General features: G+C 34.5%; 6 protein-coding genes across 8 annotated transcripts; 3 read left to right on the forward strand and 3 right to left on the reverse strand.

Moving 5' to 3' along the window:
* Positions 1–590: 590 nt before the first annotated feature.
* Positions 591–964, reverse strand: LOC100776456 (histone H3.2). The gene is given in 2 exon segments (XM_003532689.3): positions 591–622; positions 625–964. Coding segments are annotated over 2 exon segments (372 nt in total).
* Positions 965–4,003: 3,039 nt separating this feature from the next.
* On the forward strand, positions 4,004–7,364 carry LOC606297 (selenium-binding protein 1). The gene is made up of 7 exons (XM_003531165.5): positions 4,004–4,266; positions 4,551–4,746; positions 4,905–5,132; positions 5,483–5,714; positions 5,897–6,004; positions 6,340–6,612; positions 6,860–7,364. The coding sequence occupies exons 1-7, from the start codon at positions 4,131–4,133 to the stop codon at positions 7,139–7,141; spliced, it is 1,455 nt and encodes a 484-aa protein (XP_003531213.1). The 5' UTR covers positions 4,004–4,130; the 3' UTR covers positions 7,142–7,364.
* Positions 7,365–9,964: 2,600 nt separating this feature from the next.
* LOC100784825 (protein RALF-like 32) lies at positions 9,965–10,324 on the forward strand. The gene has a single exon (XM_003531166.3). It carries the CDS (start codon positions 9,965–9,967, stop codon positions 10,322–10,324), a length of 360 nt encoding a protein of 119 aa, XP_003531214.1.
* A 3,707-nt stretch (positions 10,325–14,031) lies between these two features.
* On the reverse strand, positions 14,032–18,402 carry LOC100785354 (microfibrillar-associated protein 1). Its single transcript, XM_003531167.5, has 3 exons — positions 18,262–18,402; positions 16,810–18,035; positions 14,032–14,531 (listed from the first exon to the last, which is right to left on the reverse strand). Exons 2-3 carry the CDS (start codon positions 18,006–18,008, stop codon positions 14,408–14,410), a joined length of 1,323 nt encoding a protein of 440 aa, XP_003531215.1. The 5' UTR covers positions 18,009–18,035; positions 18,262–18,402; the 3' UTR covers positions 14,032–14,407.
* Positions 18,403–18,795: 393 nt separating this feature from the next.
* LOC100777512 (putative pentatricopeptide repeat-containing protein At1g12700, mitochondrial) lies at positions 18,796–22,612 on the forward strand. 2 transcript variants are annotated; one of them, XM_006585084.4, is made up of 3 exons: positions 18,796–21,160; positions 22,036–22,117; positions 22,277–22,612. In XM_006585084.4, the coding sequence occupies exon 1, from the start codon at positions 18,914–18,916 to the stop codon at positions 20,747–20,749; it is 1,836 nt and encodes a 611-aa protein (XP_006585147.1). In that variant the 5' UTR covers positions 18,796–18,913; the 3' UTR covers positions 20,750–21,160; positions 22,036–22,117; positions 22,277–22,612. The 2 variants fall into 2 exon arrangements, with proteins under 2 accessions (XP_006585147.1, XP_040874028.1); XM_041018094.1 differs by having other exon boundaries at positions 18,796–20,946.
* Positions 22,613–23,981: 1,369 nt separating this feature from the next.
* On the reverse strand, positions 23,982–27,287 carry LOC100305597 (uncharacterized). Of its 2 annotated transcripts, NM_001250747.2 has the most exons (5): positions 27,193–27,257; positions 27,064–27,099; positions 25,836–25,937; positions 25,558–25,745; positions 23,982–24,302 (listed from the first exon to the last, which is right to left on the reverse strand). In NM_001250747.2, the coding sequence occupies exons 3-5, from the start codon at positions 25,927–25,929 to the stop codon at positions 24,147–24,149; spliced, it is 438 nt and encodes a 145-aa protein (NP_001237676.1). In that variant the 5' UTR covers positions 25,930–25,937; positions 27,064–27,099; positions 27,193–27,257; the 3' UTR covers positions 23,982–24,146. The 2 variants fall into 2 exon arrangements, with proteins under 2 accessions (NP_001237676.1, XP_014633798.1); XM_014778312.3 differs by lacking the exon at positions 27,064–27,099 and having other exon boundaries at positions 27,193–27,287.

Genomic DNA, 27,287 nt, shown 5'->3' on the forward strand with positions numbered 1-27,287 from the left:
ATAAATACATAAAAAAAAATAGTTATTTTACCATCTAAAAACATTGTTCCATTGAGTACACTTCAAATTTAGAGAAAGGAAAATTGAGTTGAAATAATGAAATGAAATGGATCATAATCCATCATCATCTTCCATTATGTTTCATTTCAACTTTTACAAATCAAACAATCCAACACCTTTTCCTTCCACTCCATCCTTCTTCATTCCATACTCTACAACCAATCAAAACATATTCGAAGGTTTCCATGTATGTAGAATTATAAATAGGTTGAACAAAATTTTATTGGGTAGGTTGAAAAGAATTATTTGGTACTATTATTCGTACGCCCCTAACCATGTGTTTGGATGAAGAATTTAAAAATTTCTAAGAAATTTAAATTCATAACATTTTAATTGCCTTGATTTTAATTCCTTTCCTTTTGTAAATATTTTGTTTGGATGAGGTAATTCAAATTCTTGTATTTTAATTTTCTTCTTTGGACAAAGTGATTCAATTTCAATAAAATTCAAATTTTCATTTTTAAATATTTATTTAAAAATTAAAATTTCAATATTCAATGAAAATAAACAAGAGCCCAACAAGGTAGGCCTCAGTCCTTGGGCATAATGGCAACTCTCTTGGGTGAATGGTGCAGAGGTTGGTGTCCTCGAAGAGCACAACGAGGTAGGCCTCTGCGGCTTCTTGGAGAGTGGAGACGGCGCTGCTGTGGAAGTAGAGATTGGTCTTGAAGTCCTGAGCGATTTCCCTTACGAGTCTTTGGAAAGGAAGCTTCCTTATGAGAAGCTCGGTGTTCTTCTGGTACTTTTGGATCTCCCTTAGCGCCACCGTACTTGGCCTGAAATGGTGCGGCTTCTTCACGCCGCCGGTCGGCGGAGCGGACTTGTGTGTTGCTTTCGTGGCAAGTTGCTTTCTCAAAGCTTTTCCTCTAGTGGACTTCCTTGCGGTTTGCTTCATACGAGCCATTTCGAACACAGAGATTGCTTGACTTTGGAAGAAGACTAATGAGTACAGCACGGTGTGAGTACGAACACGTTTTGAGAAATTCAAATTCCTAGATTTTTAGGAGAATTTCATATGACTCAGTTTTGGTTAATTAAAATTCTCTATTAAAATTCCAGGTATTTAATTTCTTCTTAAATTATTATCCAAACACTAAATTTAAAATGACAGTAATTTAATATCTCATTTAAAATGAATTGCTCAGATGAAAGTATTCATCCAAACACACTCTAAATGTTTACAATTATGGCTATGAGAAATTCTAGTAACATTATTTAACAAATTCTGTTTAATTAAAAATTATTAATTTTGATGTATCCTATTTTTTATTTATAATTTTTTTCTGATTTAATAGTGAAATCTAAAATTGATCATTTCTAATAAATTTTCACAATCATGAAAGTTTGATTATAATATTATGAAGAAAAAGTTGAAGAAGATATTATGTTTGTAGTTGTATTAATATCTTTAATTCTTAATAGTATTGTACTTTTTTGGTGTTTAATAATTTTGGGGTGGGGGGAGATGACCCTTAATCAAAGGCATGAAAAAGCTTTTGAGATGATTGTACTTGAAGAAGCAATTTATCTCATTCAAAAGAGACAAATAAAAATGTTAATTACATTAGTTTTTGTTGTTAACTTTATTATGAACTACTTTTTTATGATTGGGAAATAAAGACACCAACAATGAAGATTGAAATTTGAAACCAAAAGCAAAAACTACATCCTAGTATGAGAAACACCATTGGCATCAGCTGACAGCATGTGCTTCATTTGACTAGGACAAGACTCCAAAACATAAAGAAGTCGACAAGGACTCTATTATATAAACTAATAATGACAATAAATCATAAGCTTTAGGAATTATAATGATAACAAATTGTACATATTATAGACTAAAATGACAATAATTTTAATCTAAACAATTTATTTATATTTTTTTAATTTTATGATGTGTTAAATTGTGACAGTGCCCTACAATTTTAAAGAACGTACAAAATAATTATTTATTCAAAATTTTAAACATAACATTACCTTTCCCTACAACGTCCCCCCGATAGTGTCATCAGTAGGACTCTTGCTTCAGAACAAAACGCGAGTCCATATAAGGCAACTGCAATTTTTTTAATTAGTCTTCCGTTTGTTTCGGGGGCTAATGGGGAATTATAGCAAGTGTGAGAATTTTCTATGCTTTTAAACTAAAATCTACATATTTATAAAAATATAAAAGTAAAAAAAAAATGCCACGGATAGTTCAGTCAAAGATAATTCGAAATCATAGTAAATATTAAATGATTGGATTTTACAACATCTATTTGAAAGAGTCATCATAAAACTTAATACCACACTTTAACCAAAAACTTTAAAAGTCAACTTTATGATTTTTTTTCTCACTCAACTTTTATATTTTTCTTGATACGAAATCTTACCTTACACTTCTATTCCAATATGAATGGGCAAAACACACTTATAGTTTTGATTTCCAAGTTCTAGAATTTGCTTCAGATTGTATTCTCAATACTTTAAGGTTGGATTCCAATCCTATTATGTTACCCAAGATGTCGTAAGTTCTCTAGGTGGTTTTTTCGAAACAAAAAAAATTTATTTGTAATAAAATAAATAATATTACTTCATTCTCATGTCTTTTTATATTTAAGGTTATTATTAAGAAATATTTGATGAAAATAAACATTGTTCACCCTCGTAGCCTCCGTTATGGCGAGAGTGCCTCTCATTTGCGTTCCAAACAGCCCTAGCTTACACCATAATGGGTTGTGTCACCCTCGTAGCCTTCCTTGCATTCTCATTATCATAAACGACGCCGCTTTGGGAGACGCCTTCCATGTCTATGCCACCCTTCAGAGCATAGGCCCCACCATCTTGAGCTTGTGGGTTGTCGGACTAGGGCCGCTCTCTAAAGTCACCACCGCTGTAGCGGTGGCGCTCGCCGCGTTTGTGGTGGTTCTTTCCTGGCCTCAGAGCACAAATTTGATAGCTAAACGCATATCATTGGGTCAGATAGTACCACCATGTTGAAATTAAGAGGAAAGAAGTTTTAAAAACCCTAATTTGAGGAAGAAGAAGCAAGTGAAGAAGAAAATATTTGACAACTTTTTAAAATTTGCATCAAAGTCCAGCTTACATGTCATAATCTAGGACAATTTGTCACGTTAGATAATCTATGTGACATTAAAATTATTAAAAATATATCTCATTAATGGTGTTATTTTTAAATTTAACGGCAAAGACTATTTTGTAAAATTTATGCAAAAATAGAGACTATTTTTTACATTTAAAAAAAGATAAAGACTAATTTGCAAAAAGAATCAAAAGTTAGAAATCAAAATACCTATTTATTTAATAAAAAAAACATCATGCGTTAGTTATAACCTTAACTTCTAATTTTTTGCTAACGCCCAAAAAAACTAAGAATTCGAATCAGAAGTAGGCAGAATAGGCAATTTGGTTCTTAAAAGTGTATGGAAGGAAAAATTTTCCTTTGACTTTTTAAATTGGAACACGTCTTGATTTTTTTCCCTTGTTGCCCAAAAGCAGTCTTATTATTCATCCGTTGGGAATTTTTGTTTTAATTTCGCTGATAAAAAAATTGAGAATTTTATGTCTGCTTTGTGAATTACCATTTTATCGGAACCTGCATACTAATCCTGATTACCAGTTCAGCACTAAAAAACATGTTATATGCATTATATAAATAATAGTAATTATTTTGAAGAAAGGAATCTTATAAGATATTTTTCTACAGAACTAGGAAACAAAAAATCTTTTAATGTTCCTGAAAGGTTAGAAGGAATAATTTTGTTTTGGCTTGTTGAATTGGAAAATGTTACAGTCCCGGTCATTCTTTTTATTTTTATATGTTTATTTATTTTTGTCCAAATAGCAGGGTCATATTCAAAACTTGGGTTTTACTTTCAAGCTTTGGAACAATGTTAGTGTAATTTGTGACTTTTGATAAAGCCAAAGAAGTAACTTTCGTTCTTATTTTCATGTGACTTGTAACAAGTTACAAGTCAGTAATATAACCTATAACTTACTCTTCATCATCTGCTTCTTCTTTTGATCATAATATCTGTTAAGTGATCTTTCATAGAGAGAGAGAGAGAGAGATGGAGAGGTGTGACAAGGTGATGAACCAACGCAACATGCATGATTGTCCTAAAACAGGTCCTGGCTATCCTTCACCCCTGGCAGCCATGTCTGGTCCCAAAGAGACTCTCCTTTATGTCACTGCTATCTACTCAGGTACCAAAAACAACTTGTTGTGTCTCTATATGTCTGAAAAGGCCAATTCAGCTTCATTGGAGGAATAGATAGGCATTAGGCAGAGAGATCAAGATAGGTTTCTCAAGTTGTTGTTACAAACATTTTATATGACATGATACTGGGAACAAGTGACATGTAGAAATATCTATCTCTTTCTAGTGCTATGCATGAAGACTTGGTGCAGCTTAAACAATTTCTGTCAAAACGTGTAGTTTGGTGATTTTATATATATATATTGGTGATGAATATTCAATTCAATGCAGGAACAGGAAGGGATAAGCCTGACTTTCTGGCCACAGTGGATGTGGATCCAAGCTCTCCAACGTATTCAAAAGTTATCCATAGGTTACCTGTACCTTATTTAGGTGATGAACTGCACCATTTTGGGTGGAATTCATGCAGCTCTTGCTATGGAGATCCATCAGCAGTTCGGCGATATCTGATTCTACCTTCACTGGTGTAAGATACTAAACAGCCACTTTGGATTTTACTTGCACGCATATGCGCATGCACACACACACATAACAAACACTGACAAGGTTCAAGAACTTCACTGGTGTAAGACATCGGTTTTCTTGAAACGAAATCCTTATTAAGTCAGATTTACCATATTTCAGATCAGGCCGCATTTATGTGGTTGACACAAGATCAAATCCAAGGTCTCCATCTTTGCACAAAGTTGTTGAGCCAGAAGACATCATAAGTAAGACTGGATTAGCTTATGCACACACATCTCATTGTCTTGCTTCTGGTGACGTCATGATCTCTTTTCTTGGAGATAAAGATGGAAATGCAGCAGGAAGTGGATTTCTTCTCCTTGATCATGAATTTAATTTGAAAGGAAGGTACCCTTTTATAGATTAGATTGAGAAATGCAAGAATGCATATTGGGATGTCAAAATGCTCTTAAATTACCAATTCTATTCATTTTCGCATGCATTTAGTGAGACGTGGTTTTAATTGCTCTTTCAACATCAATTAACAGTCTACATGGAAAATGGTGCAATCATAGATTGACATTTTACCACTATGCTTAGAAATGACTAAAGTTTTGCAAAATGTTTAGTGTAGAATCATTAAATAATTGTTTTATAGCAGCATATTCAACAAAAGTTCTACGAAACTAATGAAGTAGTTACCATTTCAGTGGATTATTTTCTAGTTACTAGTTTGTATCTTGGCACACATTTGTTAGGTGGGAGAAACCTGGGCACAGTCCATCATTTGGGTATGACTTCTGGTACCAACCACAGCATAAGACTATGATTAGCTCATCATGGGGTGCTCCTGCTGCTTTCACCAAAGGTTTTAACTTACAGCATGTCTCTGATGGTCTTTATGGGAGGCATCTACATGTATACAGCTGGCCTGGGGGTGAACTGAGACAAACATTGGACCTTGGTGAGTCAGGGGTTCTACCCTTGGAGGTACATTGCTTAATAAATAATTCTGGAGTTATTTCCACCAATTATAAGCACTTTATGTTAATGTACTTGTGATTTAATCATAAATATGTTTGTCCTTTGCTACATTTTTTCTCTCTAGCCTGTACTTGTGAAGTAATATGTTAAAGGTGGCATAATTTGTAAGCAACTTGTCCTAAATGCAGGTAAGGTTTCTGCATGATCCTTCTAAAGATACAGGTTTCGTGGGGTGTGCATTGTCAAGTAACATGGTACGGTTTTTCAAGACCGAGGATGAATCATGGAGTCATGAGGTACACAAAAAGGATATAGTAAAAAATCAATGCCTAAATTTTAGGAGAATCATGACATCTCATTAATCAGAAGGTTTACATTCAGCTATTCTATTTTTATTTCATTCCTATAATTTTGGGATTCCTGGTTCTTGGAATTTCCTTTTTAATTTTCTTCACCTTTTCTATATATTGTATCTGTGCTCATATGAAATAATAGAGATGATATAATTTTCATACTCTACTCTACTCATAGATATCCATACTCATTTTGTATTGTCATCTGGTATGCGTTTGTGCAGCTTCAACCAAGGTATAATGATCAATAATACTTACACACTAGACTGACTTTGCAGGTTGCAATATCAGTGAAACCATTGAAAGTGCAAAACTGGATTCTTCCAGAAATGCCTGGGCTTATAACTGATTTTCTGATATCTCTTGATGATCGGTTTCTGTACTTTGTGAATTGGCTTCATGGTGATATTAGACAATATAACATTGAGGACCCTAAAAATCCTGTACTGACTGGCCAAGTATGGGTTGGGGGACTACTTCAGAAAGGAAGCCCTATAGTAGCAATAACCGAAGATGGTAATACTTGGCAATCTGATGTTCCAGACATCCAGGTTTGTGCAGTTTAACTTTTGAAATTAGTGATTCTAGTGTCATGCTTGTTGATTTCTCACATGTTTGGAGTTGATTGGTTCTTAGATGTACTAGATATAATAGACTTGTGCATTACATTGGTGCCTTCAAACTTTTTGTCACTTTTGTATTTTATCTTGTGTTATGCTTAAACGTGGTAAATAATTGCACTTTAAATTTTGACCCTTTAGTGGTTGAAGGTGAAGAGATCAAAATTTTTAATTTCAGGGAAATAAGTTGAGAGCTGGCCCTCAGATGATTCAGTTGAGTCTGGATGGTAAGCGGGTATATGTTACAAACTCACTCTTCAGTGCATGGGATAAACAATTTTATCCAGAGCTTGTAGAGAAAGGATCCCACATGTTACAGATTGATGTTGATACTGAAAATGGTGGTCTGAAAATTAACCCTAATTTCTTTGTTGACTTTGGAGCTGAGCCTGGGGGTCCCTGCCTTGCCCATGAGATGAGATATCCTGGTGGTGACTGCACTTCAGATATATGGATTTAATAGCTATGCTACTTGAGGCCAGGCTACAAGCAATATCCATGTGAATAAAATCCTTAGTCCTAGAATGAATCGAGGAGGGCTAATGTTATAAATAAATAATAGTTGCATATGTATGATGGTTGCATTGTAATAAAGTTATATTGTCATGTAGTTTTCAGTACTTTCTCATTTACATCATCCTAAACAGTGTTCTCTATGAAATAAATCTTGCTCACCTACAAAATTTGGGTCTTCTGATTGAGTAAATCTCTATTGGAGTAACATTCTAGATTAATGGCCTTACTTGGGATTCTATGATTTTCATTCACATCATGAATGTGCTGCACCTTCTACGTTGCTTGTTCCCATTTGAATGTATTTGAAATCACAACCCAACCAAATCATTTCAATATGATGTACTTCTTAACAAATCAATGCACAAATAATTTTAATCATAAATTCAGAACTTATGCAGTGAATATTCTCGTTGTTAAGTTATAAGGGGCGGGGGGAATCTTATATATGTGATTTTTGGTATATGAACGTTTGGTTTGTGAATTGTGATTGTCAGATGGTAACTTGTAGGGCACCTTGGTCATTCATGTGGTGTTGAAGACTAATAATTCATTCTAATTAGGACTCCAACTATTTTGAAAATGACTGTGGCTCATTTGGATGGACTTTTGTAAATAACCTCTGTTTGGTAATTAGTGGAATTATCTATGAGATTATAACAGTTATTTCAACAATACCATTACTTAAAACTAAAGAAAAAATAAATGAGATTGAACAACATTATGATAGAATCAACTTTCTAGTTTCTAGAGAAAAGTTGTGTGCAAAATTAAGTAGTTGGAGGTGAACCTATTCCTTATGCCTTATTCCGTGGCCACCTCCAATGGTTCTCATTTCTCATTTTTCAAGTATTAGCACTATAAATGGACAGACTTAACCCCAAAACCAGTACCAGAAAATGCAATGATTTGTAAGGAATGAAGCAGTAAGCTTTTGTGAAGGGTGGAAATGGAGTCTCAAAAATCTCAAAATCATGCTAAAAAGGCAAACAAGTACATTATTATGGAAGTTACCAAGCGCAACATAGCACCATGTAGCAAAAACTGCCTACCGCCAGCATCAAATCCTTACAACAGAGGATGCTCCAGGATATGCAAATGCAGAAAATGAAGTCTTCAGTTCGTTCAATGGGAAGAATAAGGAAATCATATACCTATTTTTCATCTTTTATATTTATGCAGTCGTCTATGATGAATTGATGAGTGTTTTCCTGGCCATGTGTGTTGTTTTGGCTTCTGCTTTGTAAACACAAGATAATAATACAGGCACAATAATAAACTGTATAATGACATGAAGATCAATATCTTTCTTTGAAGCTAAGAAAAATTGTTATAGCATGTAGCTACTTTTGTTGTCCCACAAATGTGTGGCATGGAGCAATTTTTTAATATATTCAAAATATTTATTTTGTGGACTCGACAGTCTACATCTATTTTATGAAGTGTAGTGAATCCAACATCAAACCCCTTTGTCCCACTTTACAAAAACCCTCTGATCATTTGAACCTCCTAAATGAATACAAACTGTGTCCATAAAAAAAAATTATTGTGTCCTACGTGCAAAAAAAAAAAAAAAACTTCACTACCCTATTTTGTTTTTATCATGTTAAATATATGAAAATAAATTATTGCCAAGTCCAAATTGTTTGCTACTATTGAAGCCTGCATTTGTCTCGATGTAAAATAGTAGTACTTATCCAAACACAGTATCAGGTTGAAGCAAACTAGTTCATATTATTGATGAGAAATGCTTCCAAGAATGCTATGCAAGGTGTGAAAATTCAAACCTTTGCAGTGTGTGCCACTTTGTGTAATTAAACTAAAATAATGGAGGAAGAAATTAAGTAAATGCTTGGAACCATCCTTGGCTTTACAATTTCCATGAGTGCAATAATTTGATATTGGTGTGAAAGGAACTCAAAGTCATGTCTTCGTTTTATTAGAGTCAAAGTAAATCCCGAAATCCATAGGGATCCCACCACAACTGTATGTTGAGGTCCATTGTCTGATAGAAGACTGAGAGTTTAGGTGGGGCAACTTCGAGGAATATGTACCAAATATTTTAGATGTATGATTATATCAACACACACACCTTTGCCTCTGTTCTCTCCTTTTTCTTTTGCCATGATAATACCCTTCCTATAATCCTATTCACCCAACGCCACATTTGTTTTCTTGTATACTTAAATGTGTGTTAAGGGTAAGGGCTTCAAATAAGAAACTTAGCTAAAACAGTTAAGTAACTATTTACTCCCATCATTTTGCACAAATTTTTATGAACTTAGATTTTACCAAAGGAGGGACAAAACTAAGAACCAAAAAATTATCATCATATTCAGAAGCCACAACCAACCACATGTTTTCTATACATATTTTTTCAATATGGGGTACTAACAAAAAAGTCTTATTTGGTATGGAATTTTTAATTACTCTATATTTATAGTATACAATATACTTGGGACATATTAGAATTTTATCTTCCAAGAGCAACCTAATCTCAGTTATCTCATACATATGCAATCGCTTATTAGCAGAGTAAATCAGTAGTCTTCACAGAAAAGAGAAAAAAAATCATCTGTAGCACATGGAAAATAACATAATTTCCTTGTTGTCCAAAAGGTTTGGTGAAGTGCGCTCTATCAGCTTATCACTAATGCAACTTGCACCTTTTCAAAAAGGTGGTGTCATATATTATAATATTCTCTATATAGTGCTTCTTAGTGGAGAGTGGAAGGAAGGGTACATCCAATCCAAGACACAGAACAGAAGAATGGCCTCAAAATCATCCACCATTAGACTTGTTTGTTTCTGCTACTTCATGCTCTTCAGCTCTATGCATTTCACCAGCTGCACCGTGCTCTCATTGAAAAGTCATGCAAGCACATGCAATGGTTCCATAGCTGAATGCAATCAAGAAGATGAGCTGTTGATGGAGTCTGAAATAAGCCGAAGGTTTCTGGAGCAGAAGAGATCATACATTTCCAATGGAGCTTTACAGAGAGACAAACCAGTTTGTAATGGTGGTGGCTCTGGTGAAGCTTATAGTAAAACTGGAGGGTGTCTTCCTCCCCCCTCAAATCCTCAAAGTAGAGGCTGCTCTAAGTATTATCGTTGTAGGTCTGACTCTTGATTACATCTTCATGCAAACATCTTTAAGGTTGTTCATGAATCACGCCTTTTCACATAATCCTTATGTTGTCCATTAAACTTGATGGGAACTTTTGAATTTGAAATTATATGAAAATTTCCAAAAGGCCCTCTAATAACTAATACTCTGAAGGAAGATTTATTATCCTGTGGCAGTGAGTAATTAACACTGAATAGTGAATATCACACTACTGCTTGCAGATTAAGTGCACTAAAGGAAAGATCTATGATTGTATTAATTATCCGTTTCTTGTCATCTCCAATCTTTCTTTGTTCCATTATGCTAGATGGAATTTGATTTTTTCTTCTTTTTTTTTTGGGTGAAATGTTTTGGTAATGCACATAATGCAACCATAAGGTATAAATCCTCTTACACATTCTACCTCGATATACATATTTAAATAATAAAATATATAAAAATATAGAATTATATAAAATGAGATTTTATTTTAAACATATAAGAGTTCACGTGGGTAAAGTATTCACATTCACTTTACTATTATCAAATAAAATTTGTCAGAAACATTTTCGGCTCAACATCATGCAATTAAACCAGAAACTTATGTCTCAATGTCATATTCTATCAGATCATTTTATTCCGACATCCTCCAACATAAGATTTCTTAAAGCAATCCATCTAGTCATTTGCTTCCACAAACACAAGGTTCGAGATCATCACAAGATCCAAACACAAACAGCATACAAGGAATGAGTTATCACATTCCCAACTAATAGAGAGAAACGAGACAATATGTAGATATACATATTATATAAATGAAATATAACTCACTTAAACATAGCTCACATCATTCCATCACTTATCGTGTAACATCACATCTCAACACTACACATCTCACACATTTTCACATTATTTACGTGCTCAAGGATCGAAACACAATATCACTCAACCAATCAATATCGACCAATACACAAGCGTTATGCAACAAATATACTAAGACTTAATCCTATATGTAATGTGGTATCATGTCAGTGAAAAATCTCATCAGGCGCCTAGAAGTATATGACAAGATAAACCACACACTGGTAAGTCAGGTCACTCTCATTAGATAAAATCATAAGGAGATTAGTTAGGGTCACTCTATTTTGCGAGAACACTTCAATCATACGAAATCAACATAGGTTTCAAGGAACATTCAAACCGAGTATATTTACCCCTAAGGCCTACACTCTAAAGAGTCCGTTAGGACCTCTCCCTCTTGATTCAGGTTCAACCTAGAAAATATTTTAGCACCCAGACTCTATTTATGAACTGTACAAAACACTCGACTCCTCAATTGTTCTCAAAATAATTTTATCTCATCGCGCCTCAAAGTGATTAAACTCGTCGAGTTTCCACAATGGTTCTCATCACAATACTCGTCGCACATTAACTCATCGTTCTGAAAGGGTCTTATAGTCGTGTGGTGGTACGGTACATAACTCAAAACTCCATGCACACAATATTTCAATACACATGTATTTTATAATTCAACACGCACTCAATTTATCACATACGCTCAATCTCGTTATAATCTCAATATAACAATTTATCACACTAATATAATAAATTTTGTCCAAAACACAAACGAATTATACAAAAATGTTTCTCACATGGGGAGTAAAACCCTTCAAACAATTTCACATAATCATAACAAAATCAAAGGCAAAAAACACAAAAACAAATAGCACTCAATTTTATCAATCAATTCACTTCAGGACATCAATTGGCCCGTCAAACACAACAATATCATAATTATAATCATAAAGGATGAATTGTAATTCAATAAACATCCAAAAATAAACTCAAATTTAATCTTCTAAAGATCCCTACACATGTTTATTCTAACCTCAATTGCGATAAACTCATCTCTTACCTCTAAGTAGGCTCACATGTGTAGTCTGACAACGATAGTGACGTTTCTAGCGATTTCCTAAGATTCTTCAAAATTTTCCTAAGATTTTCTAACATTAGAGAAAAAGAGAAAGGATTATAACCTATATTTCACTGTCTCCGTCTCCGTGCGAGGGACATTTCACTAACTGAAGACATTGTTTCACAAATCCTAATAGTGGGATTGTGAGAAAATGAGTTTCAAACCTGATTTTTAAATTTCACAATGATTCAATGGTTAATGAGTCCGAGATCATAGTTTTAATGGAACAAGTTTGGATGTATGCAGGAAGAGCATCTTGTGAGGGACATTGTTCTCACCACAGACATTATTTAAAAATTCCAACGATGGGAATGTGAGAAAATGAGTTTGGAACTTGGTGTTCAAATTTCATGATAATTCAATGATTAACGAGTATAGGATCGTAGTTTTACCTGATAGGTTTGAGTATATGTGGAAAAAAAGAAAAGATTTTGGAAGAGAAAAAAGAACGAATTTGAAAGGAAGAGACAGTAGAAATATATTATGTGTAAAATCTGATCTAATATGTCTATTTATAGATATGGTACTCTTAATTTATTATTTACTCTAGCTTTTCTTTATTTTATTATTTTATTAAAAAAATTCTATTTTTACTCCCTATCAAATGAATAAATAAAATATTCTTTTTTATTTTCCTTCAAACTATTATTTTAATTAATAAAATTATTTTTTCTAATTTATTTAATTATAAAAATCTTATTATTTTTCAAAAACTCTATTTATTTTTAAATAAAATGCTTTTAAATTTATTTAAAAAAAGACGAGATGTTACAAATGTTTGAAGCACACTTTGCAATGTTATAAATGTTGACCTCAGACATCAATTGCAATATACACACCATAAAACAACATATGAAGTACACGTATGAGATAAGTGAATATAGAATGAAGCTATTGAATGGTTCGGTAATTGTCAAGAATCTAACAACGAACATAGAACATTAAGGCATGTTACAGCAGCCATATGCAATATTAATTATCAGACGAAATGCAAATATGCTATATGTGTAAGAAAGGCAATTATGAAATACGTATATTACAAGTGGTGCTCGAATATAATGAATCTAAACATATATGAAAAATCAGTAACTGACCTTTTCGACACAGTCACATGAACAAACTCGCAGCAACAACGCATACACTAGTAACAGCAGTCAGCGCACTCTCTTGAGAAAATTTGATGTAAATGTATTTATAACTTTGTGACAAATATTTTTTTTCCCTCATTCCACACAGGAATAAAAAGTGTCCAAGTGAGTGAAAGAGATGAGGAATAGATAGACTTCTTTCTCCTTATTTTAAAATCCCAAGAAACTAATTACCTAGAACATTTGTAACAAAAACTAGTGTTAATTTATTTCCATTTATCCCTTTTCTCTCTGCTTTATTTGTGGGAAGCTATAAAGAACGCTCTTCTCTCCTGAAAATTGCTCATTTAAGAAATTATTTTCGAAGGACCACATTTTAATCTGTTAGAAATAGCCCAAAAAAAATAGACAGAAAAATTACTCTAATTTTTTTTTTTTTTTGAATGATTGACTAGTCAAATTAACTCCAGTAAACAAACAAGCAGCGGCGGGTTGAACATGAATAACTTTCAATATGCCCCTTTGTTAAGCTAAAAGATTACCCTAACATGGAAGTTTATGCTACATATACTAGTACACCGTCACCAATTGAAGTGTCACTCTTGGGAGTTCCAGTCAGTATCGAAGTTGCACGTATAAATGATCTTAAATTGTAAAACAGTGGCTCCTGAAGCATCAATGGGCAGCAAACTCAATAAAATCCTAATAGCCAGCTAGTAATAAAGTCAAAATGGTGACAAAATACAAAGAAAGTCAGTCATAAGCGCTTGAAGACATTAGGCTAGGCTGGCAGGACTTCAAATCAGCTAGGATTCATTAACTGGGGAAGAATATCCGAATAAACTAGTGATGAACTCCTATCACAATCTGCACGAACTGCCTTCCAAGATCCATAACATGCTTGAGCCGTGATGAACTACTTTACATTCTGTATTAAGACAGAACACAAGCATACATAGGATAAGGTGATATCTAATCTGGTATTAATCCGTGAGCTATAACTGAAAGGACTATATCTTCATGCATAGTTTTGTAACTTCAAGTTCATCCAGATTCCCTAGATTCCCAATCTTTCAACTTCTTGCTTCCTTTAGGTTTTACTATAGGTGCATTCATTGCTGCCATTTTGTCATTATACTTTGCACGAAGTGGGTCATTGTAAGTCCACCTGTATTACAATTCAACAATAACAAGAATGTCGAATAATTTTAGTATTTTACAGCAGTTAATATGTAAGTATAAAATGCTACTTGCAGTAGAAGAAACCCTTTTTTCAGGGGAAGGGGAGGTCTGGACTCTGGAGGTTAGTTGCACGTTAAGCAAAATGAATCCCTATCATCAATGTGTTAACAAATCCAAAATTCTTGGTAAGGGAGAAATATCGGACAGAAAAAAAATTAAGATGTCAGAAAGCCAATGCAGAATTTTCTCAGCAAATACATTGAATGCTGCCTTAACATACTAAAACCCCATTATTCGAAAGATGATTATCAATATTTAATAACATGACTGCAAGCCTATCAACCAACAATACATGAAAAAATTCTGGTGTGATAAAAAAAATTGTGTAGACTCCTTTTAATGTCATAAAATCAGAAGTGTGGCAGAATCAGTCTAACATGTTACATCAACATTGAAAACATAAACAGATTCAGGACTCTGTAGATAATAAATGTAGCATTTCAGATATTCTCAGAACAGAGAATAAACCTTAATCTAGAAATTAGTATAGAATCATAATTTTTAAATGTTATGTAATACTCTCTTTTAATGTCATAAAAAAGAGTAGACTCCTTAATCTAGAAATTAGTATAGAATTCTGGTGTGATAAAAAAAATTGTGTAGACTCCTTTTAATGTCATAAAATCAGAAGTGTGGCAGAATCAGTCTAACATGTTACATCAACATTGAAAACATAAACAGATTCAGGACTCTGTAGATAATAAATGTAGCATTTCAGATATTCTCAGAACAGAGAATAAACCTTAATCTAGAAATTAGTATAGAATCATAATTTTTAAATGTTATGTAATACTCTCTTTTAATGTCATAAAAAAGAGTAGACTCCTTAATCTAGAAATTAGTATAGAATTCTGGTGTGATAAAAAAAATTGTGTAGACTCCTTTTAATGTCATAAAATCAGAAGTGTGGCAGAATCAGTCTAACATGTTACATCAACATTGAAAACATAAACAGATTCAGGACTCTGTAGATAATAAATGTAGCATTTCAGATATTCTCAGAACAGAGAATAAACCTTAATCTAGAAATTAGTATAGAATCATAATTTTTAAATGTTATGTAATACTCTCTTTTAACTTCACAAAATTACAAGCAAGCAAATGATAAAACGTGAAACCCAAAAGTACTATGAAAACAGATGAGCATAACTCATGAGCATGCACTTTTGTCAAGATCTCAAACCATATCAAGGGCTGCTAATAAACAACTCATTTAAATTGTGAGTTGTGACATGCAATATGATCCCTTCTTACTGTCCAGCTAAATTCACATAGAAGTCAAGGGAGTCAGGGTAAAGTTGACAAACTAAGAACGCTGTAAACAATAAACTTCAAGCCAAGTACATATTTCTACAAAATGAATGCCAAAAAAATAAAATAAGATTTGTGAGATGGCATAATTATGCTTACTCTAAATGAAATATGTCTTTTAACTATATTCCTTCCAATCAACTCTCCCTCTTGAACCTCAATCTCACCCACAATCAAATTCCTAAATAAGCAAAATGATAGGTACCAGCAAGCTAGAAAGACTAAAATGAAGAAATTAAGCATAGAAATATTTGTATTCCAGTAACAGGTCTTCATCAAGGGAGTTCAGATCCTGGTATCTTCTGTGTATAATGGTACAAAATGAAAAAGATTCCTAGACAGTTATGAGAGTGTCTGGTTTCTCCCAGCCCAAGCCTAATTCCACCCTACCTTGTACACACCCTTCTCGGGCTAATGTTCTCTGTCTTCTTACAACAAGCCCACATGCACTCCTCCCATGCTCTGCTACAGGGTTGACAGTTGGTTATATCTCTCTCCTAAAATTGATCAAGTGAACCTTTTGCCTATCCTTACATACACCTTATTTTGTGATCTTGGGCCTTGGGGCCTCCATCAGAAAACCATTCTTCATAAAAACTCTCATTTCACTCTTCTGATGACTAATAGCAGAAAATTTTTTAGATAACAAGAGAAAAAGAAATCTTAAATGAACATTTCACTATTGGCATGAGCATCTCAATATCATCACATGAATCCGAGATCATTTTGGACCAGTGCCATAGCAGATGAACTTCATAAGTAAATGTGAACAGATATGCCATATTTTTTTCTCAGGATAAAACAACAAAAAACTAATACCAAAGAATAGAATAAACAATCTACCACTATTCTTGAAACCGAAAGATATAGAACATAGGAGAAATTGAACTTACGGGTTATTCCAATCAGTAGTATCCTCATTGACAAGATGGGTCCACTTGGTTCTTCCACTACGACCAAAGTGCTTAACTTGCATAACCTTTGGCAATATTGTCTTGTCCATTTTATCCTCCCCAGTTGGGGCAGAGAAATCACGAGCGAAAATACCATCAGATCCAACGGTGGCAGCTCGGTCATCAGATTCATTCTGGAAGAAAGCACCTTTGTGATAGTATTTCTGCATAAATCTCCATTTCTGCTTTGGTGGTGGAGCAGGTTTGGGATTCCTCCTTTCCCACTCCCTCCTCTCTTCCTCTGTCATGTTTCTCACCTTCTCAATCTCTTCCTTTTCCTTCAACATTGCCTCCCGATCCTCCCTATCCCTCTTGATCCTACCAATCTCTCTCACTTTCCAAGCTTCATATTCATCTGCCTCATTAACTTCATCATCTGTATCGACATCAGCAATGTTGGCCTCCATTTCCAAGTTTTTCTGGATTTCTTCATCCTTCCGGATCTCCTCAACAACAATCTGCTTCGTCTCAATCCTCCTTTCCTCCAATCTCCTTTTCCTTTTCTCCTCAAAAGCCAGCTCCTCAGCCTCAAGACGCTCACGCTCCGCAATGGTATCTCTCTCAGACTTGGGAACAAACACAGGCTTCACCATAGCCACTCCCGTATATTCCTCATCAGAGTCAGTCTCATACTCAGATTCCTCCTCCTCCTCCTCTTCTTCTTCCTCCTCTTCCTCTTCCTGAGGAAGTGCCTCTTCCTGCTCTCTCTGAAGCAACTTCTCTTTAATCAGCCTCCTTCTTTCTGCCAAAGCATTCTCATCTTCTTCTTCGAACTCCAACCATTCCTGCCTCCTGGCCTCCTCTTCAATGGTGGAAACAATCTCAGCCTGGCGAATGCGGCGATGATCAGCCCGGACCTCCTCACGGTTATCTATCCGGCTCTCGGCCAAACGGCGGAGCCTACGATCGTCTTTTCTGACAATAGCAGCGTCTTCTTCGTGACGAGGAAAGGCTTTCTCCAAGGCAGCTTCCCTGGAGGGTCTAATATCGGCAGGGGCAGCATCTTCTTCGTTCTCATCATCAGCCCATTCAGGAACTTTACCGGGCCAATAACGCTTAACTTTAGTTTGGCCAATTTTACCTCTGAGCTTATCCCTAATGGCTATTACAGTATCACTAACACCCGCTGTCACCGACATTGTTCTTCCTCAATTGAACGCCAAACCCTATATTGCACAGATGCATAGTAAATCGGTAAAATGTTTGTTTACACAGCACAGAAACAGAAGATTCCAGATTAAATAGCAAGAAAATAAATAAATGAATCAAGAAACACAGAAAGATCAATAGTGAATGATAAATTTTGATATGCGAAACATTGGAAGGGTTTGTGTTCCAAACACTAACACTTGAATTGTTAGAGAGAATAGAAGAAAAGTTTGAAGGACTTACAATTACAGCGACCGGAAGGAACCCTCTCTGTCTCTGTCCCGTTCCAGGCAGCGCGTCGCCCCACCCCAGCTTGTTCTGTGAACTTTTATTTGATTTACTTTCTATAGTATTTATTTTTGTTTTTATGAGTATGTAAATGACATCTTTATACGAATATTATGTTTTCATTAAATAATAATAATAATAAATTTCTTAAAATTAAATATATATACACTAATGCTCATAAAAAAATTGAACGAATATCATATTTATTAAAACTAATTTTTTTATACTAAACTAAAAATAATTTAAAATTTATTATTATTATTATTATAAAGATATTTAAATTTTATATTTTGGAATTGTATATATAAGATAAAATACATTTAAGTTTCCTAAGTTACAACTTTCGCATCGGTTACATTTTAAAGGTTATATATATATATATATATATATATATATATATATATATATATAATAATAATAATTTATGAATAAAAAAATTATACAGCAACTAGTTGTCATTATTAATAAATATAGATGATAATAATAATATTGTAGCTTGTTCCTAAACCCTCTCCTGACAAAAAAAATCCTGAACCCTCGCCAGATTCTGCAACCATAAGCAGTTTCCGACACTGATGTTGTTCGGAAGCAAAAGATTTAGTTTTTAATGCTTCGAAGAATACCCTCTTTCTCTCGTTTTCGTCGTCTTCATCACATGATGGGTACTTTCTCTCGTTCCCTTTCCATCCGCTCTCCTTCGTTTTCTCTGTTTTTTTCAAAGCACTGTCATTGCTCCACAAACACTTATGACACCGATAGCCATAGCAACGGAACCCAGTTCTTGATTTCCATGAGAAACCTATGCAAGTCAGGTAAAGTGAAGAACATTGATGAAGCTTTGGACTTGTTCCAAGGCATGGCTAGCATGAAGCCTTTGCCTTCTGTGAAGGACTTTACTTTGTTGTTGGGTGTTATTGTGAGGTTGAAGCACTACACCACTGCCATATCTTTAGTTAAGCACATCTTTTCTTCTCTAGGCATAGAAGCTGATACCATTACTCTTAATATTGTGATCAATTGTCTCTGCCGTTTGAAGTTGGTTGCTTTTGGGTTCTCTGTGTTGGGGACTATGTTCAAACTTGGTTTGGAGCCCACTGTGATGACTCTCACCGCTCTCATTAACGGGCTTTGCGTGCAGGGCAATGTGGCTCAGGCAGTCGGGCTGGTTGATCATATGGAGAAAATGAGGTATCCATTGGATGTTTACACGTACGGGGTGTTGATTAATGGGTTGTGTAAGACGGGAGACACTTTGGCGGCGGTTGAGTGGCTAAGAAAGATGGAGGAAAGGAATTGGAAACCTAATGTGGTAGTTTACAGCACAATTATGGATGGTTTGTGCAAGGATGGATTGGTATCTGAAGCGTTGAATTTGTGCTCGGAAATGAGTGGCAAAGGTGTTCGACCTAATCTTGTCACTTACGCTTGCTTGATTCAAGGTCTTTGCAATTTTGGAAGGTGGAAAGAGACTGGTTCTCTGCTGGATGAGATGATAAAAATGGGAATGAGGCTGGATTTGCAGACTCTCAATATTTTAGTGGATGCTTTCTGCAAAGAAGGAAAAGTGATGCAGGCTAAAAGTGTGATTGGGTTTATGATTCTGACGGGGGAAGGGCCGGATGTCTTCACCTATAATTCGTTGATTCATATATATTGTTTGCAAAATAAAATGAATGAGGCCATGAGAGTGTTTCATTTAATGGTTAGCAGGGGCTGTTTACCGGACATTGTGGTTTTTACTTCACTTATCCACGGATGGTGTAAGGACAAAAACATTAATAAGGTTATGCATCTGTTGGAGGAAATGGCTAAGATGGGATTTGTTCCTGATGTTGTCACTTGGACCACTCTTATAGGTGGGTTTTGTCAAGCAGGTAGACCATTAGCTGCAAAAGAACTGTTTCTCAATATGCACAAATATGGTCAAGTTCCCAATCTCCAGACTTGTGCTGTTATATTGGATGGCCTATGTAAAGGAAATCTTCTTTCTGAGGCAGTGTCGTTGGCTGAGGCAATGGAGAAGAGTAATTTGGATCTTAATATTGTAATTTATAGTATTTTGCTTGACGGAATGTGCAGTGCTGGAAAACTGAATGCTGCATGGGAACTCTTTTCTAGTTTGCCTGGTAAAGGTTTGCAAATTAACGTTTATACTTATACCATTATGATTAAGGGTCTCTGTAAACAAGGCTCATTGGATAAAGCTGAAGACTTACTGATAAATATGGAAGAGAATGGCTGCCTGCCAGATAACTGCACTTACAATGTCTTTGTCCAAGGCTTGCTAACAAAAAAGGAGATTGCAAGATCAATAAAATACCTTACAATAATGAGAGACAAAGGGTTTTCAGTAGATGCTGCTACCACAGAAATTACTATCAACTACTTATCTACTAATGAAGGAGACACCAGAATTCGAGAATTTTTTTTTCCAAAAAGATAGCAAATGCCAAGAGTTTCACTTGGACATTTATTCAAATCCTGACTCTCAATTCATCCATGTTCCACAATCCTATAGGACCCCATAGAGAGAACTGGCATAGGCTTCAGAACTTACAATTTGTTAAATATATAAAATCATTACCATTCAAGTGCATCCACCTGACAATTTATGTGATTAGGAGAGTTGGTCCTTAACAGGTATCACAACCTTTAAGAAATTATGAGATTGATCCTTGTTGCTTCTCTTCTTCATAATTAACTTATATTTGAGCCCAAGGTAAAGTGGGTTTGTGCATTGTCCGCACTTCAAGCTCAAAAAGCTCTGTTTTAAGGGGGTCTTAGATATAAATCTTTCTTAGCTCCACCAATCAGCTTAAGCTGTGAATAGAATTGTTCCTTGACATTTTTAGTGGTAAGTATTTTCACCTCTGCTTGCACATTTATTTTGATATAACCTCAAGTTATTAAAATAGCTTAAAAAAATAGACCTATATACAATTTAGAAATTGTGCTGTATCCTTGCATTTTTATGGAACTGAGTAATTTTTTACTTATGTATATTTGCCTTCAAGTAAGTTTAATAATGAAGCAAGTTGCATTAGGGATAAGCCAATCAATATTGCTAGTAAATGATAATTGACAGCTTAAATTCTGCCAGGGTAAATTCAATATACACAAGAAATCATGTAATTGCTTATTGCTTAGTTTTATACATTTGTCAAATGGATTCCATTTATGTAAAAGCATTTAATAAGACCATAAGCTGCTTTTAGAACTTAATCCTTTTTCCAGCTACAGGTATTAAAATTAATAAATTTCAACTATGAACGTGTACCTCATTAGGTTAAATGGAAAAGATCTCATCTTCTGGTCTATGATATACCGTGTAGAAGGGGAACTTTTGTGGAACACCCAAGAATTTTGTTTCATGGAAACTCCTCACTCAAAAATACTGTAGCATGAGCTAGCGTTCAGTAGCTTCCTTTTATCATGGATAGCTCTTTGGAGCTAATGTTATTTTATATTTTGTTTCCTTTCTTGTGTATTTTACTTTTCTGTTTTAGGAGGATTCCTGATCCTTCTGCACTGTACTCCTTTTCTCTCCTAGTTCATTGTTTGTGATGGGAAATTTTTTTCCATATTTATTACCTGTTAGGAGACGAAAATCTAAGATCTAATTTATGGATGCTTGCTGTCCTTTCTGCAAACGTTTTTTTTTTTTTTTACTTTTGACAGTTTTCCCCCCATTTAAAATAACAGTTTGACTTCATGGTTCTTGGTTTGCAGATTGAAATCACTTTATGCACTCATTTTGTTATAACTTATGTGCGAGGAAGACCGCAAATAGTTCAGCGATGGATCATAGAAGGTTAGTCAAACATTTTTTCTTTGCAATATCTGCTCAGCTTGTTTTTTGTAATTCAAATTTTTTAGCATCATAAGTTGTTCGTTTGAAATTTTGAATGAATATTTATCTGTTAAGTTATATTTCACTTTTCTTTTCTTGTCATTTCTTTCTATGTTTCAGACTAGGTTATCATTAAACGGGTAAGACACAGACTCTCAGCTGAATGTTTTATGGGAGCGACTAGATGGCTTCCACATCAAGCAATGATGTTCATTAGATCGGTTACTGGGTTTTGAGATGTAAATGCTGATTCTGTCGAATGGTATGGTTTAGTGATAGAGTGAAGTTGTGATTTTGTCTTCTTGAAAGTTCTGTCATCTAGTTCTTTTGTCCATAATTTAAAATATTCAATATGTTGGGCACTTGTCATATTAAGTGAGGGTAATTTGTAAATTTTATTGGGTTGCAGCCTTATGCTTAATGCTTCATATTCTTGCTTTAATGTAAAGCTAAAAATGGTTTGCATGTGCCAAGGAGCAGTATCCTTGACCATGACACTGGTTTAGCATTTGAATGGACTGCCTTATATATTGATTCTTAGTGAACAGTACAAGATGTGAGAGGTAATGATTTTTGTAAAACAATCAAGTCTTACTCTACTAGGTGGGATGATTGTCTATATGGATCAATCACACTATAGGGCACTAGCAATATCCTGATTTTCAGTAAAACAATCTAGAGCGTAGCTTCTCTTAATTGGTTCCCCTAATATTTTCTTTTGTCCCCCTACTCTTATAAATTTAAATTGAACAATCCTCTATTTGATGGCTTCGGCTCTTTTCTAGCACTTGAGAGCAAATTTTCCCCCATTTGATCCACATTTAGTTTACTCGGTAATCACATTTTTCATCAGAATGTTTTCAAGAATATTCTTCAAAATATAATTAATTACTATATGAAACAGATATCTCCTTCTAATCACATTTTGAAAGATTATATTTTAAAAAATTGTTTTCAAGAACTGCTCTAAATAAATTGACTCCAAAACAAGCAAATTCTTAATCTTAAGTTGAAACAACACTCCAAACTTGTTTAACAAAACAAAGGTTCAACAATTATCCCACTATTAAAATTATTCAAGGAAACACTTCACCGTCTATATCATCAGTTATTTTCATTTGTTGTATTTAAAGAATTACTCCTCAAATGATTTGACTGGGAGAATGACATAAAAATATATTTATCTCAGAATAATGCTTTGACTTTTACAATGTTCCCCTCACAAAATTGATCTCTTTAAAAAATAAAAAATAAAAACTTTGGAGTTTGTCCAGCTTGGCTCCAATCTTAACCAAAGCAGCATTAAAGCTTTGAAGTATAGAGCAAAAGTACACCATATTAGGCTAATCAATGAAAAGGTACAAAGCTCCCGTCAGATTTTGAACTAGGCAGATAACTAAGGGAGTGTTTAGTTTGGTTGTTTTTTGATTTTATTTTCACTGAAAATAAAAAACGGTGATGAAAATGTGTTTGGTTTGATTTCTGAAAACATTTTCGGTAAAAATGAAAACAGTAAACAACTAGAAAATGAAAACAAAAAATTTTCGTTTTCAGTATTTTCAGTTGAGAACAGAAACCTCATTTTGGTTAAAATGAAATTGCGGTGACAATAAATGTAGTTTTAAGCAAATCTAAAAATACAAAAAGACAATAAGTCAATATATCATAAATTTTCAGTATTTTTATTTCATAAAAACAGAAAACAAGAAATCAAACCAAACATATTTTCAGAATTTAAATCTTTTGAAAATAAAAACAATTTTCAAAAAATAAAAACAGGAAATGAAAACAGAAAATGAAAATGCAAACCAAACACACCCTAATATGTAACCAATGTTCCCAATATATAGCACTCATTTAGTAGACAGTAATACAACCTGGAGAAGTGGTGTCCCATGGTGAGGGTTTCAGACAACATTAAGCTAAAAGCACAAAGAAAGTAATTCTAAGAAACCTTCCATTGGCAACTAAAACTAGAATCGATATTCAATTAGTCCCCGCTTGCACAACCCTTGCATCCACAGTGAACACACTCTATGACCTTCTCCTCCCTAAGTTGCTTGGGTACTCTGCAAACACAAGTGGTGGCAAAATTGTGATCACGTGGCTGCATGCACCTCAGGCAGCAAAGACGTTCATAACCAGGCTGCAATTCAGACCAAAAACATAATGATTTAAGTACTCAAAATCCAAGAAAACTACACATAGAATGCACAAATGAAATAAAATCTTGGTGAAAGTAAAACGACACTATTTTTTTAACATTTTTTGCTACCAAGTAACAATAACCTTACAACAATTAACATCTCGGAGAAGGCACAAATATGAGTATAGAAATAACATACTTCCTAATTTCAACAGTACTGAATATCACACAATGTGAGTTCAGAGTGACCCAATGATACAAACATGGATCGGCTGTGGGAAAACAGAGAAGAGAACATTTTATTAGTTGGGACTTGAGAGGTTCTTCATAGGCCTAAAATGAAGGGGGATTAGGGGTTGGTAATTTGGCATCTTAACACACAAACATTCCTTTCAGAGGTTAAATGACTTTGGCACTTTCCTTTGGAGACTAATGCCAAGAGGCACCAACTCACCAAGTATATAAGACTAAGAGCAAGTACAACCCATCAGAACAGGTGGCATGCTAACCAAGTGAGCAACACTGCTCATATTAGATTTTGGGATTGGAAGGTTTTTTTGCAGGAATACATGTCTATTGTTTGGGTGATGGAATCCTTGTCAACTTTGGAGAGGAAGCTTAGATAGGGAGTGCTCCTTTTTCAGAGACTTTTCCTGCATGTTTCAACTATCTACTTTGTGAAGTTTGCTCATTAGCCATTTCTAATCTAAGGCTAAGAATCTAAGATCATTATTTACAAAGGGACTGTAATTTACTTGGATATTTTAATATGGGTAATATAGTGAACTACAATCCCTTTTGCTTTTACACTTTTACTTGAGTCTCTTTCTCCCCCAACTAAGTTAGTTAGAAGAGTTTGGATCATGGACTCTTCCAGTATTTTCTCCTGTAAAGCTTTCTATCAATTTCATACACACGCCTAACCTAGGTTTCTACTTGATTAATCCATTTTAAAATTCAAACATCTCTTCAAAAGCCAAGTCCTTGGTTAGGACAGTGGTACTTAACATGGTTAATGCAAATGGTTTGTTGCAAATTCATAATAGACCTTTCAACCAGCTTTTGGCTCATTTTATTGCATTAGTCTTATTTGTTTTGGAGAATTTCTTTTATTTTTTTGGTAACTAGCAGATTTCTTATCCTCCTCCTAGTTGTGCTTCTCTTTTCTCTTTAATGAATTTCCTCCTATGTAAAAAGCAATAGAAAAAGAAAACCAGTTTTAAAAAAATAAAATAAAAGAACTAATTTCAGGTACCTTCTTCCATTTTGCAATTAGATTGCGGTCAGCATATCCTTGATCTAAACAGAATTCATACAGTTCTTTAGAAATTTCCTTCCTCCGATGGTATAGATCAAATATGTAGCGGCTCTTCTGGTGTGCAATCTTAAATATAGGCCATAAGGTCTCACATTTTCTTTTGCCATCATGCGGATCATTCTCAGCTGCCACATAAAGGATATAAAACTATTCATTTCATTGATTTCAGAAAGAACATAATAAAACCTACTAAGAACATGATGTAAATTTCCAACCTTCCCTCATCTTTGCTTGAAGTTCACGGAGTGTAGGCTCAATTAATTCCCAGCCCTCTGGGTATTTAACACGATTTGTCTTTACTTTTGGCATTTTTGTATCTGTTCAAGGAAAACATGGCATCAAAGAGTCAATTTCCATACATTCTCCCAAGCAATATAAATGGTACATATTATTTGGTACAAGTTATGAAGTAAGCATAGTTATCAATCTCAGGCAGCAATCCATAGTGGCCTACCCCAAAAATGCTATGGCAGTATAGTTCATAGCGAGATTGGCACTATGATAAATACTCAACATTCATGACATGTTCATCAATAATAAAAGGTCATAGATTTTAAGCAAAACATAAAATACAAGTAAATAACAATACAAGTCAAGAAAACAAACAAAATTCAAAGGCACGTTCATATTTCAAATTTCAGATACAAAGCATCTTAAACATTCAATAAACAGTGAGGGTGGGTGTTGCACAGAGAAAAGAACAGAGGTTCAGAGTTCAAAGGAGAAAAATATGGAAGGTGAGTGTTGCCAGAAATACTGCCGGATATGCACGGAAGTTAGTCAAATAGTGAGTGTCACACAGTAGACAAAAGCGAGAGAAACTAGATCCAATTAGGGATTTTCAAATTCTTAAAAAGGGGAGGAATATCTCAACTGTGCACTAAGACCACACACCCAACCCAAAAACCATGCTGTTTTGAGGGGGAAAATGGGTTTTCAAAGAAGCCTCAATCTAGCGCCACTTATCACCGATAGAGCCACTATTATGGCCGTGATTGCAGCCACTACACCGTTATTCAAAACTTTACAGTGGCCGCTTTGCGCTGCTAAAGTGCGCTATTGATGCAGATCTTTGATCACTGAGCAGAACAGAACACACTACGGCTTGACTTGGTTGAAATTTCACATAAAAAAATGTTAAACTAATTTTGAAGAAAACCCTAAGCCACAGCATTCAGCCATATAAATAACATTACGAGGCTAGGGCACGAAGCCATGAATGAGGGGAAGAGAAAGTCTTAGTCACAAACTATGAAAAACAAAACGAATGGCTTAATTCACTGGTCAGCATATAGTTGTTCATGAAAAAGTAGATAGGAACACTCCTAAACCAGACTTGATTGAATTTTACATGAAATATGTGACACTAATTTTGAATAAAACCCTAAGATAAAGCATTCAACCATATAAATAAAATTAGGGCAAAAAACCAATGACGCGTACCTCTATGCTGATTTAGCTCTAGTCTGTGACTCGATTCTGAAGATAGGTAGAGAGAAAACAAATACTAAGATAAAACGAAAATCAAAGTAGTAAACTTGAAATATTTAATCCCCACGTGAAAGAACGTACCTCAGAAAGATTTGCAGGAAGCGAAAGAGGGCAAGCAGAAGAGGAGTGACTTTGAGTTCTTCTGGAAGTTTCACGCCACTGAAATAATCCCCACG

Source organism: Glycine max, chromosome 8, assembly GCF_000004515.6.
Source record: "Glycine max cultivar Williams 82 chromosome 8, Glycine_max_v4.0, whole genome shotgun sequence".
NCBI lineage: Eukaryota > Viridiplantae > Streptophyta > Magnoliopsida > Fabales > Fabaceae > Glycine > Glycine max.

Excerpts from the sequence above, each read along its gene's own strand:
- LOC606297 (XM_003531165.5), top strand. The coding sequence starts at position 4,131 with ATGGAGAGGTGTGACAAGGTGATGAACCAACGCAACATGCATGATTGT. Across the intron at positions 4,747-4,904 it reads CTGATTCTACCTTCACTGGT|ATCAGGCCGCATTTATGTGG; the intron begins GTAAGATACTAA and ends ACCATATTTCAG. Across the intron at positions 6,613-6,859 it reads CTGATGTTCCAGACATCCAG|GGAAATAAGTTGAGAGCTGG; the intron begins GTTTGTGCAGTT and ends TTTTAATTTCAG.
- LOC100784825 (XM_003531166.3), top strand. The coding sequence starts at position 9,965 with ATGGCCTCAAAATCATCCACCATTAGACTTGTTTGTTTCTGCTACTTC.
- LOC100785354 (XM_003531167.5), bottom strand. The coding sequence starts at position 18,008 with ATGTCGGTGACAGCGGGTGTTAGTGATACTGTAATAGCCATTAGGGAT. Across the intron at positions 14,532-16,809 it reads ACTACTGATTGGAATAACCC|GTGGACTTACAATGACCCAC; the intron begins GTAAGTTCAATT and ends ATTGTAATACAG.
- LOC100777512 (XM_006585084.4), top strand. The coding sequence starts at position 18,914 with ATGCTTCGAAGAATACCCTCTTTCTCTCGTTTTCGTCGTCTTCATCAC.
- LOC100305597 (XM_014778312.3), bottom strand. The coding sequence starts at position 25,929 with ATGCCAAAAGTAAAGACAAATCGTGTTAAATACCCAGAGGGCTGGGAA. Across the intron at positions 25,746-25,835 it reads TCAAGCAAAGATGAGGGAAG|CTGAGAATGATCCGCATGAT; the intron begins GTTGGAAATTTA and ends TTTATGTGGCAG. Across the intron at positions 24,303-25,557 it reads TAATTGCAAAATGGAAGAAG|CCTGGTTATGAACGTCTTTG; the intron begins GTACCTGAAATT and ends TCTGAATTGCAG.